At 37.5% G+C, this 16881-nt stretch overlaps 1 protein-coding gene across 2 annotated transcripts in view; it reads left to right on the top strand.

The window, feature by feature from the left end:
* Antxr2 (ANTXR cell adhesion molecule 2) overlaps window positions 1-12005 on the top strand; it is a 137754-nt gene extending 125749 nt beyond the window's left edge. For both annotated transcript variants that reach the window (XM_060380984.1, XM_021640457.2), the window contains one exon: window positions 10104-12005. In XM_060380984.1, coding sequence (XP_060236967.1) covers window positions 10104-10142 — 39 coding nt within the window. In that variant the 3' untranslated portion in view covers window positions 10143-12005. The remainder of the gene's footprint in view (window positions 1-10103) is intronic.
* Window positions 12006-16881: the final 4876 nt, after the last annotated feature.

Here is a 16881-nt window from a genome sequence, read left to right as displayed (position 1 = left end):
GTATGACCTGGAGAAGACAAAACTCCACAAGGACCAAATATATCAGGGCACAGGGGTCTTTTATGAGACTGTTTCTCCAAGCAAGGACCATGTATGGATATAACCTAGAACCTCTGCTCGGATGTAGCCCATGGTAGCTCAGTAACCAAGTGGGTACCCTATTAAGGGGAACAGGGACTATTTCTGACATGAACTCAATGGCTGGCTCTTTGACCTACCCCCCACCCCCCGGAGGGAGGAGCAGCCTTGCTAGGCCACAGAGGAAGACAGTGCAGCTAGTCTTGAAGAGACCTGATATGCTAGGGTCAGATGGAAGGAGAGGAGGACCTCCCCTATCAGTGGACTTGGAAAGGGAGGAGATGAGAGAGGGAGGGTAGGATTGGGAGGGAATGAAGGAGGGGGCTATGGCTGGGATACAAAGTAAATAACCTGATATTAAAAAATAAAAATTATAAAAAATAAAAACATAAAAGCAGTTTTCCATAAAAAGAAACGTTTCATTTTAAATGCTCAACATGCATGCTACATATTGTTATTAGTAGATTTTAAGTATGTGTACCATAGCTGTTGTTTGTTGTTGTTGTTAGACTGTATTGTTAGCCACCTACATGGACTATGCTTTCTGTTGATTAAGGAACAGGTTTTTTTTTTTATTTCTTTATAACTGTCATCATTTATGACTTATATTGAACACTGTGAATGTATATGTATATACAAACATGTATATACATGCATATATAATCTGTGTGTGTGTGTGTGTGTGTGTGTGTGTGTGTGTGTGTGTCTGTCTAAATGTGTGAGCTAGAAACATGTATTTGTACATACAGGGGGAAGAAAGAGAGGCAGGCTGATGACACTGATTTAGATATTCTTTATTCCTGAGTAACACAACTTCCTCAGACTGTTGACAGGTATCTTCCCTGGGCTGCTCTTGCTGCAGACTTGACTTCAACAGTGAACTACAGGGCAGAGTTGAGAATTCTCACCAGTAGGTCTCTCTCTCTCTCTTTCCTCTCTCTCAGTCTCTGTCCTTCTCTGTCTCTGTTTCTCTCTCCCTCTTTCCCTCCCTCTTTCTCTCTCTGAATTAGAGCCTGTCTGTAAACTTTTGGGGTCCCAGGGTTGACTCTTTGTAACAACTACATCCTCTCCTGCTGTGCAGTGACCTTTCTAGCCTTGAAAGACCTGTTTCTCCACACGCTCCTGCCCACAGCCTTGGCCTTCATGTGAGCTTAGGAAGGGCCCTTTCAGTCCTTCTGCTCAGAATTCATGTAGTTATATCCAGGTGGCTGGTGAGGGGTCTGGGTAGCATAGGGCTGTGGCTCTCATTCTCCTGCCTTGTCCCAGACTCTCACTGTGATTCATTCCCAATGTTTCCTGTCAAGGAATTAGGGGACAGTTGATCATCTGGGCTTCAGCCAACTAATCCTGGCTCTGCAGTAAAGTTCTTTGGTCTGTGGTGGGATCTTTCCACACTTGACAGGTCAGGACTGCGCTTAGTGAAACTGTTTTCTTTGTAGATTTTTCTTATTAAGGAACTCCGCCTCTAATGTAAAATATTTAAATATTTACATTTAATATGACATAATAAAAAGTGTATCCCCATCTCTTGCTAAACACATTTTGGAGGCAGTTCTTCTCTCTTTAAAAAAAATGTAACCATGTATTAATCTCAATATATTTTCCTTTTTTATAATGTAAAAGCTAATGTAATATTTATTCCACGCCACCAAGATGAATGAAAGCAATTAACTTAATAAACCCCGGCCATGTCTCTACAATGGACTTCTTTAGAATAACATTTTTCTCCTTTTGTCTATATATTACTTTATTCATTTTTCTCATAATGATAGACATTTAGATAGTTTTAAAATTTTTGTTTGCAGTTTTTGCTTTGCATTGCTGTTTTGTTTTTCTCTGCTTGTCTCTGTTGCATATGAGTATGCATGTGTTTTTCTGTGTGCCTTTGCCCATGTGTGAAGGCCAGAAAGTAACCTCAGCAAAGCCAACTGAGGTGTCTTCCTCAGTTACTGTCCAATTAGTTTTAGGGACAGTGTATCACTGAAACTGTAGCTCATCATTTGACTAAACTAACTTCCTAGTGATCTTCCAGGGTCCACTTGTCTGTGTCTCCTGACACCTGCCCTCGCCCCAGGCTTGCAAAATGCACTACCATACCCAGGTTTTATAACTGAATCTTGAGAGCCAAATTCAGGTCCTTATGTTTGTGTAGCAAGCACTTTACCAACTTGGCCATATCTCTCTATCCCTAATTTTTAAAATATTCTATTGTCTTTAAAAAATCTTCTTTTTTATAAATATTACCTGTATTCTAACCTAAATTAGAAAAAGGAAAATTATTGTTATGCTACCTATGATATAAGTAATAAAATAAATATTGAGCATAAAGTAAAATACACAAAAATCTGTTTTGACTGTGTACGTATGTAGTGTGTCTTCTGGTTATCTCCTTCTGACTATAGCTTATTATGAAGCATAGCGAGGGCTTTGCCAATAATGATTTCCAGAAAACTGTCAAAATTATATCTGCGTCTACACACAAACATACACACTCTTACTCACACTCATTTTCTGTCTCACACACATATCTTGTATTGCAATTAATAACTTAGAAGACTCGCTTAATCTCTTATTATGACTCATGGTTTAGATGTTTCATTTATTGCCGGATGTATCCTTAAAATTTCAAAACTCTCAGTATACAAATTATTTTAAAGGTAAGTATTATTTATAATTATGGAGTTACAAAATTTTTGCAGGTACCATGACAAAAAGTCAGTTACTGAAGGTAAAATTTAGGGAAACTCAGTAATTTCTTTAGTAACATATAATCATGGTCTATATTAGATGGGTCATTTCTAGGATCAACTTCAGCTAGAAAAACTGTGTGTGGAATTGTATTTTGCCCCCAAATCTTTCAAAGGCAAAGCCATCTCTAGTTCATATTCTCTACAGATAGGAGGGGTACATACCCTTCGTCAGTATTGTACCACCAGTTACTATAGGAAATTGACATCAACAAAACCTCTTGTGTTCTCTAGTCTCTTTTTAAATAGTGACTTCCTGGACTTCCCAGAGACGTATCTCTCCATCTGTGTGTTTGCGGTTTTGGTCTTTTTTTATAATTTAAATTTTGAAATGGTGTTTCCGATGACACTGCTCACGGAGGACTAGGGAGGTCTTTTTAGAAGTGGAGATAAAAGTAAATCATCTCTCCGTGTTTGAACAGTCTCAAGTAAAGTGCAGTTGTTTGCGTTGGCTTGTCAATGGATGTTTATGGGGTGAGAGCATAATCCTGTTACGGTTACAGCAGTGAAATACATCCTGTGGAGATAGCTAGTAAAGGACCTTATGAGCAGTGATGCTAGAGGAATTTTAATGCTTCAGAGATAGGGAATGTGGCGTCTGCTCTGGTTAATGCTGCTGTTACTGACCACAGTAAAAAATGGAGGTGAAATCAGTTTTCTTTTCTTTCTTTTTTTAATTTTATTTTTTTAAACTTTTTCATTAATTTATTTTTTATTAATTACAATTTATTCACTTTGTATCCCAGCTGTAGCTCCCTCCCTTGTCCCCTCCCAACCCCACTTGTTCTCCCTCTTCTCCATCCTTACCCCTCCTCCAGTCCACTGATAGGGGTGGTCCTCCTCCCCTTCCATCTGACCCTAGCCTATCAGGTATCATCAGAAATGTCTGCATTGTCTTCCTCAGTGGCCTGGTAAGGCTGCTCCCCCTCAGGTGGAGGTGATCAAAGAGCCAGCCACTGAGTTCATGTCAGAGACAGCCCCTGTTCCCCTTACTAGAAAACCCACTTGGACACCGAGCTGCCATGGGCTACATCTATGCAGGGTTTCTTGGTTATCTCCATGCATGGTCCTTGGTTGGAGTATCAGTTTCAGAAAAGGCCCCTGTGCCAGAATGTTTTGGTTCTGTTGCTCTTCTTGTGGAGCTCCAGTCCCATCCAGGTCTTTCATCTCCCCCTTCTCTCATAAGATTCCCTGTACTCTGCCCAGAGTTTGACTATGAGTCTCAGCATATGCTTCAATGAAACCATGTTTGTAGCAGCTTTATTCGTAATATCAAGAATCTGGAAACAACCCAGATGTCCCTCAGTTGAGGAATGGATAAAGAAATTGTGATACATTTACACAGTGGAATACTACTCAGCAATTAAAAACAAGGAAATCATGAAATTTGCAGGCAAATGGTGGGAACTAGAAAAGATCATTCTTAGTGAGGTATCCCAGAAGCAGAAAGACACACATGGTATACACTCACTTAAAAGTGGATGTTAGACATGTAATATAGGATAAACATACTAGACTCTGTACACCTAAAGAAGCTAAACAAGATGGAGTACCCTGGGTAAGATGCTCAGTCCTCACTCAGAAAGGCAAATAGGATAGACATTGGAAGAAGGAGAAGACAAGGAACAAGAGAGGAGCCTACCACAGAGGGCCTCTGAAAGACTATGCCCAGCAGGAAATCAGGTTTTAAATACTGCAGAGGAACCATACCTGCATACTTCATCAGCAGCAAACATGCCAGTTCTTACTGCTGTCTTGTTTTCCTCAGTTGCTTTAACTCAGACAGTAATGTTTCTGATATTTTGCTTTTAAGTTTCTTATTTATTGTGAAACCCAGGAGAAGGGACATTGCTAATAATGATTTCTGGGAGAATGTCAGTAGGATAGATCCTCACTCGAGGGATGTTAGCTGTTGCCTGAAATGTCACTTGGGTGCAGTTACAGCTGTCAGATCTGGCTGTGAGTTTAGCCTTGTTATAATCAGTATCTTATTCACAGTACCTGCTTGTTTGGTACATTTTGTTCCTTCTTATGGTAAAAATTTGTAATAGAATAAAACTTCACATGGAGCTCTTCTGCAAAGGGCAAGTTGAGAATGCTAATACATTTTCAGATTTATTTTTAAGGCATAATATCACACACCCTAGACTGGTTGAGAATTCGTGCATCTGGTGTTAACTTTGAACTCCTAATCTTCCCGTTCAACCTCCAGGTTCAAGTGTGCATCAGTAGCATGGCTATATTTTCAGTTTGTGGTGATTCACATTGAGCATTCTGTTTCCTAGAGTTCAATAAAATTAGTCTATGTTCAGTCTTCAGACTCAGAGGATGTGTTTTTGTAGGATATTATGTAAAGAATAAGATGGCTGAAGCATGTCACATGTCTAAACTTCAACCTCATGTTGTCTGTTCATGTTATCTATCTCTAATTCAGGTTCAGTTCACATAAATCATCATTTGGCATCTATAGAGTATTATCTTCCTGGTAGAGTAAAGGCCTCAAGAATAAAAGGTGAAAAGTGGAGGTGATAGGGCCTTTTGTACAAGGTAGAGATTAGAGAAATGCTTTTTTTGGGTGGGGAGTTGTGAAGGTTAAGATAAATCTGAATATTCTTTATGATTGGGAAAAATAAGAATTAAGAAGTTGGCATTAATTTATATTTGTCTAACCCCACATTACTTTTAAAGAAGAATTGATAGAAACCATACAACCATAAAAATAGGGCAACAGTTATGAGCCAAAGTAAAGTTCAGTCATATCAGAAGATTCACTGTAATGATCACTTGCTATTTTCAATTACCCTTCCCAAGAATAGCACCATAGAGCTAAGATATGTAGTTGTCTTTGTATAACAAAACAGAAGCATGTGAGCTTAGCCTAACCTTTTCCCCAGCTCCAAGTGAACTTATTCTTTAATAACAGCATTATAAACAGTAATTATCCCAAACCCAGTCTTCTTCTTATATACCCAATGGTCATATAGACTCTTTATATTATGAAAAATTATAGGGATAATATTTGAGATCTATGAGGACATTTATAAGAGCTATAAATATAAAATAAAAGCATATGAACACTCAACATTTAACATAAGGTCAGGTTAAATTTCTGTATTATTAGTCATCAAGCTAAAGTGTTAGCACAGGAAAAAATCTCAAGTATGGACTTACAATTTTTAAGAAAGCAGACAGCACAGCTTTTTAGGTAAAATTGGGCTTTAGACCTTCAAAGGCACCACTCTAACCCTGGTAGCTTTGGGGGCACCTGTGGAATCCACAGTAGGTCATGAACCATAGAATAAAACACCACTGATTTAGATTAATTGTTGGCTGATATTTCACTTAGGGCCTCCACCGCAAAGACAGTTTTAGCACTTGTGTACAAAGAAAGGATTCTCAAGCCATTTTTCTATGTACCAAAGGTATGGATATTTTGCATTATTAATTGAACAAAGAAACATGCCCTAGCTAGCAATGTGGCTAAAATGTATGGAAACTGCAGATTCTACCTCTTTTGATTAAATATAATGAACCATTGGATACATAAGCAATAGGATGTACCTGGTGTTAGCATGTATTTACACACATATGAACAAGCATATTTAAAAAACTATAACGTTTCCTGAGCAGCCTTTTTATCAAGAATCCTGAAATTTAGCACCATAAAAATGAAAAAAAAAGAAGACTCTAGATTGCAAGATTTGGAGTGCTAACTACAAATCACACATTTATAGAAAATGCTGAGTATGGATTCTAAGATTTACTTATCAATCTGCTGATTCTATACACTCACACCCTTGAGGAGACCTGCGATTTAGACAGGTTTACCTGGGCATTACCTGTCAGATGCAATCCAGGGAAGAGAATGACCCCGCAAAATGTTGGAACTTATGAAAGAGCAGTTAATGATGGTTCAAAACAACAAAACAAATATATTTTTGGCCTAACTATTAATAACATATAAATAAATAGTATTGTAAAGAAATTTAATTGTAAGGGAACTTATTTTTGGTCACTGAATTCATTTGCTAAAAATTAGCATTTCTTTTAAAATGGTTAAATATACAAATGTACAGAAAATGTAATAATGAAAAGTAAGATGTCTTGGACAGTCCCACTCCATAGCTGGCTGGTGAATTACCTGCTACTCTTACTTCCTAGAAAAATATTTGCATAGTTGTGATAATGTACATATAAAAGTGGCATTCTCTTTTCATTATCATTTTTCTTCATCCTTTAAAGATTTTTTATTGGCCACATGGTATTGAATTTGATGAATCATAATTTATTTTCTGAATTGCTGAGCAGAAATAAAAATTGACATTATAGTTTTACTGTTACCAAAAATCCTGTGGTGAATATTTTAAAACCCATCTAGCCATTTTATTGGTTTGAAGTCCCAGCATAAGATTAGAGCAATAGTAGTAGCTGGAGTAGTAGGAGCAGCAGTTCTCCAAAGAATAAGAAAGAAGTGTTTTCATAGTTCTTTATCATATAGATTTTGCAGATTTATATTTCCACTTAAATGGCATGTGAATTGTTTCCTTACCATATAAACTCAGTAATTAGATAATGTGTTCAATATAAGGTTGAATAAAACACTGTGCTTTAAAGGGAAGACAGTTTTATTCTATAAAATTATAGCTTTTATTAGATAAGTAATTCTGACCTACAAGGTTTATAAAATGATTCCATTTATCAACATAGAAGCACCTTTTTTTACATGTTAGAAAACTTTTGTTTTAGGCTGGTTGGGAGTGATCTGGCTTAGAAGTAATTTGCCTAATTGATTTTATTTCATTGAGAAGGATCAACTACTTAATATTTGAATTATCACAATAAATTTATAATGCAATGTATTTTAAAATACTTGGTTAAGATGTGCAGGGAGAAAGATAGAGCAGAGATTGAGGGAATGCCCAAACAATGCCTGACCCAACCAAAGAACCACCCTGTTGGAGAGTACCAGCCCCTGACACTATAAAATACGCTCGGCTAAACTAGCAGATAGGAGCCTGACAGAGTTGTCCTCTGAGAGGCTCTACCCAGCCGCACCTCAAAACAGATGCTGAGACTCACAGCCAAACATTGGGTGATGTGTAAGGCATCTTGTGGAAGTGGGAAGCAAAAGGAAAGGACCTGGAGGTGATGGGAGCTCCACAAGAAGACCAACAGAGCCAACTAACCAGGGCCCATAGGATTTCCTGAGACTAAAACATCAACCAAAGACCATGCATGAAGTAGACATAGACCCCCTACAAAGGTGAAGCTGATGGGCAACTTAGGCGTCATGTCATGTGGGTCCTCTAGTAAAGGAAGTGGGGACTGCATGTGGGGCTGTATCGGACAAAGACTCACTTGCCAGCTCTTTGATCACTTTCTACTGGTGGGCCTGCATTGCCAGGCCACAGGGAAAGAGGATGTGCTCATTACTGATGAAACTTGATGAGTTGGGGTGGATGGGAAAGGGAGCTCACCTTTTCCTAAGAAAAGGGAGGAAGGTTGAGGGAGGAAGAAGGTTGGGACTGGGAGGGGAGGAAGGATGGGGCTACAACAAGGATGTAAAGTGAATTTAAAAATTTTAAAAAATACTTGTTTATAGCCCTAAAGTCAGTAGTAAATTCATATTTGTTTCTGCCTAGCTTTAGTTTCTTTAATTATTTAGCAAATTCTGCCTCTAATATTTTCTCATGTAAAAATGAATAAATTGAATCATAATTTCTTTGCCTTCAAGGAGTTCTACATCCCCAAAGCAAAAGAAAGAAATGTATCCGTAACTCATTTTGAAAGTTATAAAGTGTTATGACATTAATTTAATTCATTTTTTTTATTAACAAACTTTATCACTCAAACATGACTCAGCCATTTGTAGAGCATCAAATTCAAGTTAGTTGTATTAGTGCCTAAATATGCAATGTGGGTACTGCCAAGCCATTAGAACAGTGTGTGTGGATTTCATGCATAGTTAGAGCATGATCCTAAATCCAGAAGATTATTCAGAAAAATGCTGAATCAAAACTTCAGAAAACTAAGAAAATTAAATTCTGTATTCATATTAACAATTATGATTTATGATATATCATATGTATTATTACCCAATCTTATACCACTTGACTTTAGATGTTAAGCACAAACTAAATAATTAGTATTCGTAGAAATATTGTTGCTTCCAAAATTATGAAAAAGACAAAAGCTTTGGTAGACAATCGCCTTTTAGCAGAAGTTGATAAAAGCTCCAGCTCTTTTTGGTCTTTATGGTTTTCAGTTTCCAAAAATGTCTGAAATTTCAAACTTTGTTGAGCAATTATCTTTGGAGAGAGAGTCAACAAAAATCAAACTTTCATGTTCTAACTTCTCTTCTTCCATAATATTTTTTAAGTTTAAAACATTTTTCCGTGTTCTACATATTCTATACAAGCACTAACATTAGGGAAAGCTCTAACACAAGGAACTTTTGAGAGCCAATGTCATAGCAAATTGATAAGTCTTAGTTGCATGATAATTCTGTCATGAACTAGGAGAGAGGGGGCTAGCTTATGGCCAGCAGAAGACACTGGATAGTAGGTCAACTGTGTCTAGGAAGGGGGAGTCTCCATCAATAATTGGAAATTTTGTTTTCAAATAATTATTGGATTAGTGACTGTTATATTGGAATCAGTATGTCCACATAACCTTCACTAAAGTGTTTAGACACCATACTGGCATAATTAAAAATGCATAATTCAAACAATAGTCTTAATTTTGGAAAAATAGGATCTATAGTGGTGTATGAAATGGATCAGCAACATAGGACATGATCTAGAACAAGGCTGTGGACCACGAAAGTCATTCATGAATATGGCACAAACAAAACATCTCTATCTAGACTCATATTTTCTTATCCTTACTTTTAATAACTTCTTAAAAATGTCCCTCACATATACGCTTTAGAACCACTGAATTGTGTAAGAAAATCCATCTATTTTATTTCATCATAGAAATGTATAAGGCAATGTCATTAATAGTTTGATTTCTATGAACGTGCTGCAGACTTCAGATAGCACTAACGGGCTTTTAGTTCCATGGCTTTTATTTTTAATGTGGATTTTAGCATACCACTAAATAAGTAAACTTCCTATAGCTAACACTTTCTGTAAATAAAATAAAATCTGAGCCACATTGTGTTGAGTCAAGAAAAATGCTACTACTTTGTGACTCATGCGGACACTGTCCAGAGCTTGGGTAGTCATTTGACTTTTACACAAAAGTATTTCACTGTAGATTTCCTTCTTTCCTCAGGGCCGGTGCATAAACTTCTCCCGTGTTCCACATCAATAAGACGAGAGCACACAGTGTGAGAAGAGAAGAAGACAGCACATGTTCACGATGCTGACTTCCAACAGAATGGACAGTCTAGTGCATCTCAGAAGTTCCTGGGAAAACAGCCCAGCTCCTCTCTGTCAGGAAATGTCTCTTCTGCCTTCTGCTTCTTGTGCACCAAACATTTTCAAACACTTATTCTGCCATCCACATGAGAGGTGATGAAAGTCGGCGAGTAACTCATGATTCATGACACTGAGAATACAGAGGAATGTTAATTTGCATGCTACAGTTTATGCAGAGCTCGTTTGAATGTGTAAGAGGACAAAGCAGACACAGCGATGAGGTAATGATACCAAAGCAAGGACTGCAAATCCACCAGCCATGAAGGCTTGTAATGGAGACTGGTGCTTTTGACACGGATGCATGGCGTGTGTGCTTTTGTTCGGCTAGATCTTTAGCCAGACGCAAACCACGAAATTTCCCACCAGGCTAAACAGAAAATGGAGTCCAGTGCCTTGTAGCTATGTCAGATAGCAGAGCCTTCCCAAGTCCTCCATTACTTTGTGCCTTACGGAAATTTTCTGACTAGAAAATCTTGTCACTGTTACACTGAAAGTGCACACGCATGACCAAATGTAGACCAGATGCCTCAAGGTACTGGATGCAAGCAGGATTTTGCCCTTTCGTTTTCCAAGACACCTTTCTTTCATTATGCACTTGGGACAGGAGAATTAATAGAGCGTTAATTCAACAGGAAGACCGCCTCCAACCAAAGACCTGGAGTGCAGCATACAGACTCATGATTTGAGATGTTGTCCCCGGCCTGGTAGATTCCCCCTTTCTCGGCCTTTGGGATTTAGCAGTGCATAAAGCGTTAATATCTGTAAACACACCTAGGTGTTTGTTTGGCTTTTAATTTAAGGAAGCGGTAACCACAAAGCTTCCGCTCAGGGTTTTTTTTTCTTCCTTCAAGTCTCCAAGGGCTCTTCAGCGTCACAAGCCAGCAACTCTCTTTGCATGAAAATTTCAAAGTTTAATTAATATAATTAAAGGCAACAGCAAGCAGCAGCCTGTGAAGATTTTGCTCATCTTTTTTATGCCTTTTGACATTGAACGACCTATCACTGTTTGCATGTTACTTGGAAATTCAGGAGCACCGCACCTTGGTTGAGATTCAGCCGGGGAAAAAGACCCCCTTCCTTCATTTTACAAATTAAAATCAGGAGGGGTGCCATCAGAGAGCATTGACAATATACGTACTATAAATTTTTAGAAATATCACCATCGTGTCACATCGACGATGCCAAATTATGTTAGCGTGAGCAGAAACACGGTGGGGGAGGAAGGCGGCAGCAGCTGAAGGAAATAGCTCAGATGATCTAGTCACTTTCGATACTGTACTTCAGATGCGAAATGGATATTCGACTGGAAACCTGACAAAGTGCGCCTGCTTTGATGTGAACTGGTATAGACAATGACCAGTGGCCGGGTCAGTGGGATGTCTCTCTGCGAGCACAAAGGCTTATCAAATGACACTAAAAATAAGTTCAACAACCATCACTTTGGAAGGAAGAAGGCGAGCATTTCATGTTTGGCGGGCATGTGAGTTCACAAGACGGAACGAACGATTTAGAGCATCCTGGTATAATTACCCACATTGTGCTCTTCATGGAAATCTCAAAGGACTGCAGTGATACTTTTGGTTGGTGTCCAGGTTTGTGGCACTGCTCCAAGAAGCCTTCCGCACCCATACAGATATACAAGTGTACACACATACTCTCTAGCTTGAATCGTTTTGCTCAACCTTATTTATGTCACTGACTGGCTGGATCCAAAGTCACACCTCCACGTATTAGTGAATAAAATTTTTTACCTGTGTCTCCGTTATCAGTTTCTCTAAGTCCTCGTAGAACTTACGCTTTCTTGGGTTGAATACGCAAGGGCTCTGGTTACTAACAAGATGGAATTCTTTTCAGTTGCAAAACGTCCAGCATGTTCACAGTTGATTCGCAGTTGATGCGATGAGTGCAATCTGCGTGTGCATGTGCAGTTATACACCCAACTCTTTCTGCAGTGAGTCCTTACATTTGTTCCGTGTTTGCCTCTAGAGCAAGACCTATGGCTCTTTCTCCAAATGGCCACTTCATTTCTGATGCTGGCACACCCATCACTGATATTTTAAGAGCCTCAAAAATACTACAGAAGCTCTGGCTATGTTTCTTTGGTAACCACTTTAAATTTTTACAGAATCCTGTAGCATATTTGCACCATGAGGAATGTAAATAAACCTCTGCCTTTAAATGGCAAAATAGCTGTCTTGAGATTTGTTGCACTGGCTGGAGATGTGTAATAAAAATACAACAAAGAGCTGTAAATGAAGTGGGTGAGTCATGAGCCTATACATAGACTGAAAAAGTATCATTCATAAGGTTCAAAGACAGATGGAATTTCTTTGCCCTCACAGTTATGAACCAGATTAATGTTATGCTTTAATCGCAAATCTAACCAGAAATGAGAAGAATTTGTTTTTAAAGTTAATCTTCTTGGCAAAGGACATTGAAAAATCTCTGTGTGACACTTTTCATACACAGCAATAGCTCCTGTGTGATTTATCTGCACGTGACGTCAGTCGAGATCTCCTCCTTTGTGCAAACAATTGAGTCTTGTCCATCATCCGTTTGTGTTGCATAAGGTTGCAAAAGCAATTAAGTGGGAAATGACTCCTAACTTATGTGTCTCCTCTGCCTAGAAAGAAAGTTTTGAAGGCATCTATATATATTTCATAACAATGTCTGTTCTTTATGGATTTGATCCATAAATATTTATCTATCTGAAAACTTTGATACTTGGAATGTTTTCTGTAAAGCATTTGGTGCTCCAAGGAGAAACATTTGGTGCTAAGAGCTGCAGCACTGGTGCCTTCCCCCAAGTTAATTCTATTTTAAAAATTTATATTTCCTTCCCAATGAGATGCAGAGTAAAACTTGAGAGTCTCCATTGACTAGGGAGCAGCGTCTGTCATCTGTGGTTAATTAGTATTTTTTAAGTGTGCATAAGGTTTAAAACCTTATATTTTAAATTGTTGAGAAGTTTTGCTTATATTTCCAATGAACTTTGTTCTGATCATTTAAATAACATTATTTATCATTTAAAAATATAAACTCTTGCTGGATACAAGTAAGGGTTCTCTGTATGAACTGAACTTCATTTTTTGAGTATCCCTGACCCCTATGTGCTGTTCAGAGGTAGACTTTATATATATATATATATTTTTTTTTTATTTGAAACACTATCTGTATTGTGGTGAACAAGTTAATGGAAACATTTCTGATGAATTGGCTTACAGATGTTATGTTTGATAATTCTGAAGACAAGATATGATAAGGTTATGAATGTGAGTACTAGAAAGCATTGTAATTTCTTTCTTTGCATATTCTGGTTAGCTTTTGTTAGATTTTCATCCCTACCATATTAGGAAGCTTACTAGAATTTGATTACCACTCTCAAAGTGGTATGTATATGCACACAGGGAAGATGTACATTTCTCTCTCTTTCTCTCTCTCCCCCCCACACACACAAATACACACACACTTTAAATATTTAGATTAACCGGTGCTTCTGCTTTACAGTTAAAGAAAGAGGTGGGCAGGTGTAGCCAGCAAATGTCTATAGTCAGTGTAACTGTGGTGAAGTCTCAGTAGATTAGCTTTATGTCTGGTAGATTTCTATGGAATATTCTGAGAACACTTTAATTTTAGTATATTTCCATATTTACGAGAATTTTATTCAGTCAACTGGGTAAAAGGAAGAGTAAATTCATTGAAAACTCATAATGTAGCTGGAATCATGCTGTTATATAAAATATATTTCTTGTACTTCTTCCAGACAGAAATTCTAATATGAAAGTACCTGGACAGAGCATATACATTTATATATAAATATGCTTGTGTAGGTTGCTTTACCCACTAGTCATCTTAGGAAGTTGGTTGAGGGAAGTTGGAGACGTGGTGGCCAGCTGGCTGCCTGGCCTGAGAGGCCAACTGTTCAGTACTATCAAAGTTTCCTCCCAGTTCTGGTATTTGAATATAAGTGGTGAAATCAGAAGTTATAGTATTTATCTCAAATTTGCAATGACTCTTCTTTTCTGTAATGTTTGGCAGCATTAGTTCCGTAAAACGCCAATTTAGTTTTAGAAAAGACACTGAAATGTAAAGTATAATTTGATAGTTAGCCCTAATGGGGTATTTTTTTAGTTATTATTTTTTTACATATAACTTGTCAGAGCGACTGGTACTATAGTCAGTGAGTGACAGAAACCTCTCGGAAGTTGAGCAAAACATTGACAAATCCATTAATACAGTTACTTCTGACCTTACAGTCTCACTGTCTCAAATGTATATATAAAGATTCAAAAGACAAGCCCTGCTACAAAATAGTTTATACATTATAGAAATCTAAAATTTAATCTTCCTTTCAGTCAACATTAGACAAAAAAAATGCAAACAGAAAAAAAAGCCCACTTAATTAACACATAGGCTTGTTTTGCCCATAGCATATAGTCATCAGGAACTATTTGTTGGAGTGACTGGACATAGTTTAGGATCTGTATTATAGGTGGGTAGCTAACCTGGCATAAACATACCCTGTTCTTAGTGCAGAAGCTTACTGTAAGAATTCTACTTAAAAATAATACTACTTTTTCCTAGTCATTTGTATATCAGACAAATGCTCTTTGCAAGTTTGCAAACATTATTTATAATAAAGAGTAAATTTTAAACATGATTAAAATGTATGTTAAAGTAGATTGAATTTAACCAGAAATATTAGGAAAAGAATTTCCAGAGTGCAGGCCATTGAAAATGCATGCATTTCTGTCCTGAAGGAAAATACTAGGTCATGGTAAACAATTTAGATGCAAATGAAAGGGACTGAGCACTTTCAAAACCATAGATGATAAAGGAAGTTGTTGCATAATGTGTTAAATTAGGAACAAGTCTAAAATTTTTGGCATGCTCATGGACTCCACCATCTGATTTGTAAAAATAATTGGGGAAAGAAAAAACTCAAAGTGTGAAACAAAACTGACCATTTCTAGCAGATGATACCTATAAATGGAATTTTGACTTGATGAAGTTCTGATGTGAAATCAGACAATTACCATGATCACACTAAAGTTTTCTTCAAGTTCTTTTACTTTTTAGAACATCTTTTAATCCTCAAACGTTTCTGCTAATTAAACAGAGCAATGACAGACCTTCATTTTCTTTAAATACTTTGTTTGTGTGAGGCTGTCATGCAAAAAGAATGATTATATTTTAAACAATATGTTCAAGTGTAAAAATCTTCAACAAATTCTTAATGTTTTTATGGGAGAATTTTTGAGGAGTTTTGTAATGAGCATTTTGAGACTCCTCTAAGGAGAAAGATATTTCAGAAAACTGAAAAAAAATGTAAATAATTTAAAGAAGGTATCAGAGACCTCATCATGACCTATAGTGCACTTTTCAGGAGATTAGGTGGCATACCGCATAACACCAAATAAGAAAGTTATTGTAGCATCATGGTTGCCTAGCAACTGCTCAAGAACTACTGACCAGATGTATTTCTAGGACTAAACCAATACTTTCCAAAGTTCTTATCAAATGACAGAGAAAAGCTGATTCATTGAGCATCCTGGGTACGCAGAGTGTTTTCTCAAGTTCCTCAGATAGGCCTCATGAACAGGCTGGAGGTCAATTTTCTTTAATAATATTTCCTGTAACTTCAAAAGTCAGTTTGATCCATTTTATCTCAAGGTTATAATCACACATGTTCATAATTCCTGGTTTTGAGAACCTTTTACTGTCAACAAAATTGAGCAGAGATGGTTATTTCACTTCCCTGCCTCTTCTGTAACGAAGCTCTGCAGTGTCCCAAATATGACACACGCTTAATCTCTCCTGGTTGTGGATGTCAGGAGCCTGAAACTGCTTTCTTTTCTTCACCCTCTTCAATTTCTACTGCTGCCTGCAATCTTTAGCTTCCTTCACCTCCAAAATGCCTCACACCAACCTCCTACCGTCACCGCAACAGTGTCTCTGATCCCCTGCTGCCATACAAAGATCGTTGTGACTGTCCTGTGCCCCCTCACATAATTCAGCATGAATATGCCTTAGGTTCCCTTTCTCTACATAGACTATCAAGCATGAGTTCTGGAAAGGAAGACATGAAAGTTGGAAAAGGCCATTACTCAGTCTACTGCAAGCTTGTAAGAATCTCCCTTTTAGCAAATACTATTTTTTTTAATTAAACACACAAGCTAGTCTCAGCAATCAGTATTAAGTCCTCCCCCATGCAAATTCATTATCTTGCTATGCCATGATAGGAGAAGGGAGAGGACCTCCTTTTGTCCCCATTCTTCTGTGCTGTAATTTTTATATTTTACTTGAGACTTCATACAAGGAGTGTAGCTAAGGGATACATTGCTGGAAGATGTTTGCCAGATGAGAAATCTCCCAGAAGTAGGAAGCAAGTGGTCAGAGTTTTGTTTCCTTCAAAGCATTTGTGCAGAAGGCCATAGCATAAGTTAACTAAGCTATTCCTGAAAAACTTTCTGCTGTTATTCTGAAAAATGTTTAGGAAGGCATTTAAATATCACCAGTGACTATGGACAAAAAAATACATTGATATTCTAATGCTAACATCAGTAATAGACATATGGACTTAAACAGAACTTTCTCCCACCTGTTAACTGTTTTAATCCATAATTAGAAGT

The sequence above is a fragment of the Meriones unguiculatus genome, chromosome 3, assembly GCF_030254825.1.
Source record: "Meriones unguiculatus strain TT.TT164.6M chromosome 3, Bangor_MerUng_6.1, whole genome shotgun sequence".
Taxonomy (NCBI): Eukaryota; Metazoa; Chordata; class Mammalia; order Rodentia; family Muridae; genus Meriones; species Meriones unguiculatus.
This window is presented reverse-complemented; position numbering and strand designations above follow the sequence as displayed.